This window comes from Talpa occidentalis, unplaced genomic scaffold (genome assembly GCF_014898055.3).
Source record: "Talpa occidentalis isolate TD23 unplaced genomic scaffold, MPIMG_talOcc4v2.1 talOcc4.2, whole genome shotgun sequence".
In the NCBI taxonomy this organism is placed as follows: Eukaryota; Metazoa; Chordata; class Mammalia; order Eulipotyphla; family Talpidae; genus Talpa; species Talpa occidentalis.
Window position 1 is genome coordinate 42,519,206 of NW_023602073.1, and position 3,756 is coordinate 42,522,961.

The window sequence follows — 3,756 nt, forward strand, 5'->3', positions numbered from 1 at the left end:
CCTTGCAAATATCCTCTTGTTCCATCTCCTGTGAAATAGCAAAGCTCACCAATAGCCTTCCTTTTTAAAATTTATTTATATATTTTTCACATCATTGTTTATTTTTAAACAATGTTTGCTTCCCCACCCCCTCAAGTGTAGTCCCCACAGAATTCCCTTCCCCAATGTACCTGCGCACCATCACCTCAGTCCCCTGTGCTCTTCCCTCCCTCCGCCTCCCCTGTAGCATGTCTCTGATTTATAATTGTCTGTTAAGTTTTGTTGTGTTTTGTACTGTTATTATGTTTTTCCCCTGATGTCTTATTTGATTCCCCTATATTCCTCCTATAAGTGAAATCGTCTAATATTTTTCTTTTTCCTTCTGGCTTATTTCCCTGAGCATAATTCCTTCTAGCTCCATCCATGTTCCTGTGAATGGCATGAGTTTATCTTTTTTGATTGCTGAATAGTATTCCATTGTGTATATACACCACATCTTCTTGATCAAGCCATCCATTTTGGGGCATTTGGGTTGTTTCCAAGTTTTAGTGCTACAATGAACATAGGGGTACAGGTATCTTTTTGAATCAGTGTTTTTGTGTTTTTTGGGTAGATTCCAAAGAGTGGAATTGCTGGGTCATATATTAGGTCAATTTTTAGTAGACTGAGGAAGCGCTATACAGCTTTCCATAGTGGCTGTACCAGTTTGCACTCCCACCAGCAATGTAGGAGAGCTTCTTTTTCACCACATCTTCACCAGCATTCATTGTTGGAATTTTTTTGATATATGCCATTCTTACTAGTGTGAGGTGATATCTCATTGCGGTTTTGATTTGCATTTCATATATTTGATTGAACATTTTTTCATATACCTATTGGCCATTTGCATTTCCTCTTTAGAGAAGTGTCTTCTCTTTTAAGTCCTTCTGCCCATTTTTTGATTGGATTGTTTACTTTGTTCTTGTTGAGTTGATTATAAGTTCTTTGTATAGCTTTGTGATCAGTCCCTTATCAGTTGTATGGAGTGCAAAGATTTTTTTCCCAATCAGTGGGGTGTCTCTTTGTTTTGGCTAATGTCTCTTTCATTGTACAGAAGCTTTTTCATTTGATGTAATCCCAGGTGTTTATCTTTTCCTTGACTTTCTTTGCTCAGGTGATGAGTCTTTAAACATGTTATTGAGCTGTATGTCATGTAGTGTTTTACCTATATTTTCTTCTATATATTTTATGATTTTCAGGTCTTATGTCCAGATCTTTTATCCATTTTGAGTTGATTTTTGTGTATGGTGCTAGGTAGTGGTCTAGTTTCATTCTTTTGCATGTGGTGATCCAGTTTTCCCAGCACCATTTATTGAACAAACTGTCCTTGTTCATTGCATATTCTTTGCTCCTTTGTCAAAGATTAGTTGTCCATATATAAGTGGCTTTATTTCTGGGCTTTCTATTCAGTTCCATAAGTCTATGCATCTGTTTTTTTCCAATACCATAGTGTTTTAATTATTATGGCTCTGTAGCATAGTTTGAAGTTTGAAAGTGTGATACCTCCATCTCCTTTGTTTTTGTCAGTAGACCTTTGGTAATTCATGTTTTTTTGTGGTTCCATATGAATTTCATCAGTATTTATTCTATTTCTTTGAAGAATGTCATTGAGATTTTTATTGAAAAAGCATTGAATCTTTGAATTGTTTTTGGTAGGGTGGCCATTTTAACAATGTTAATTCTTCCAATCCATGTCTTTCCATTTGTTTGTGTCTTTTTCTATTTCTTTTAACAGTGCTTTATAATTTTCTTTGTATAGGTCCTTCACCATTTGTTATGTTTACTCACAAATATTTGAATTTTTTTTGTTTCCATTATAAAAAGGATGGTTTCCTTGATTTCCTTATCTTCAGATTGATTGTTTGTGTGTAGGAAGACTACTGATTTTTGTGTGTTAATTTTGTATCCTGCCACTTTACTAAACTGGTTGATTATTTTAAGTAGTTTTTCTGTGGAGTTTTTAGGGTTCTCTGTGTATATTATCATATCATCTGCAAATAGTGATAGTTTTACTTCTTCTTTCCCTATTTGGATTCCTTGTATGTCTTTCTCTTGTCTTATGGCTCTGGCTAGGCCCTCCAGTATTGAAGAAGACCTCTTATATTGAAGAGCAGTGGTGAGAGAGGACAACCTTGTCTTGTTCCTGATCTTAAAGGAAAAGCCTTCCTTTAAGATTGAGAATTATACTGGCTGTGGGTTTGCCATATATGGCTTTTATCATGTTAAGGTATGTTCCTTCTATCCCGAGAATTTCAAGGGCCTTCATCATAAATGGATGTTGGACTTTGTCGAATGCTTTCTCAGCATCTATTGATATGATCATATGGTTTTTATTTTTTTGATGTATTGGATTACACTGATTGATTTTCATATGCTGAACCATCCTTGAGGCTCTGGGATAAATCACACTAGATTGTGGTGTATTATCCCTTTGAGGCATTGTTGGATTCTTTTAGCAAGGATTTTGTTGAGGATTTTTGCATCAGTGTTCATTAGGGACATTGGCATGTAATTTTCTTTTTTTGTGTTGTCTTTGTTTGGTTTTGGTATTAGTGTAATGTTGGCTTCCTAGAACATATTTGGTATGTTTGAAAGAGTTTGTGTAAGAGTTTGTGTAAGCACTAATTCATTGCTGAACGTTTGGTAGAATTCATTTGTGAAGCCATCTGGGCCTGGGCTTCTGTTTTGGGGGAGTGTTTTGATTATTGCTTCAATAATGCTGCTTGTAATTGGTCTGTTTAGGCGTTCTATTTCTTCTGTATTTAGCTTTGGATGATAATATCATTCTAGAAATTAGTGCATCTCTTCTAGATTGTTGAATTTGTTGGCATATCAGTGTTTATAGTAATCTCTATTCTTTTGATTTCACCGGAGTCTGTTGTGATTTCTTCTCTTTCATTTACAATCCTATTTACATGTGTTTTCTCTCTTTTTTTCCTCTGTGAACCTGGCTAGAGGTTTGTCTATTTTGTTTATTTTTTCAAACCAACTTTTGGTTTCACTGATCTTTTGGCTTGATTTTTAAATTTCTATTTTGTTTATTTCTGCTTTGATTTTTTTTTTATAAAAAAAGATTTATTTATTTATTTATATAAGCACTGAGTACAGTCAGAAGCGTGGGAGGGTGAGAGAATTCACCAGAGCCAGAGCAGGGAGCAGAACAGGCAGACTGACGAAGTACACTGCTGAGGGGAGCAGCAGGCACACAGCAGGAGAGGTCTGCTTTGATTTTTATTATTTTCTTTCTTTTACCAGATTTAGGGGTTTTTTGTTGTTCTTTTTCTAGTTTGTTTTTTTTTTTTTTTTTTTTTTTTTGGTCGTGCATCTGCCTTTATTGTGAGCGGCAGGGGGGACACGTCTGGCAATAATACAAAAAAATTAATTTACAAAAGCGGGAATTCCGTGAAGCCTCCTGGTGGGAACCTGTGGGAGCTCAGACATAGATGCCGACCCAAAGAAGCAGGAAGAGGACGCCAAAGCCCATGAAGAGCGAGGCCACCAGGGAGATGAGGAGCTCTTTGTAGATATCCCGAGTGTACTTGGTGGAGGTGACCTCGTAAACGAAGAACCATGCAGTGAAGAACATGCCAATGGCCAATAGCACCACGGTCAGGTGAGGGAAGACAGCTGGGTTGACCGGGCTGGTGTATCTGCTCATGGCCTCGAGTTCCATTTTGCCGACCACAGGGTAGTCCGCCGCTCCGCACCGGAAGAACTCTTTTTCTAGTTTTTTGAGAT

General features: G+C 36.9%; 1 protein-coding gene across 1 annotated transcript; it reads right to left on the reverse strand.

The window, feature by feature from the left end:
- Positions 1-3,340: 3,340 nt before the first annotated feature.
- LOC119253200 (transmembrane protein 258) lies at positions 3,341-3,756 on the reverse strand. Its single transcript, XM_037520814.2, has one exon. It carries the CDS (start codon positions 3,689-3,691, stop codon positions 3,452-3,454), a length of 240 nt encoding a protein of 79 aa, XP_037376711.1. The 5' UTR covers positions 3,692-3,756; the 3' UTR covers positions 3,341-3,451.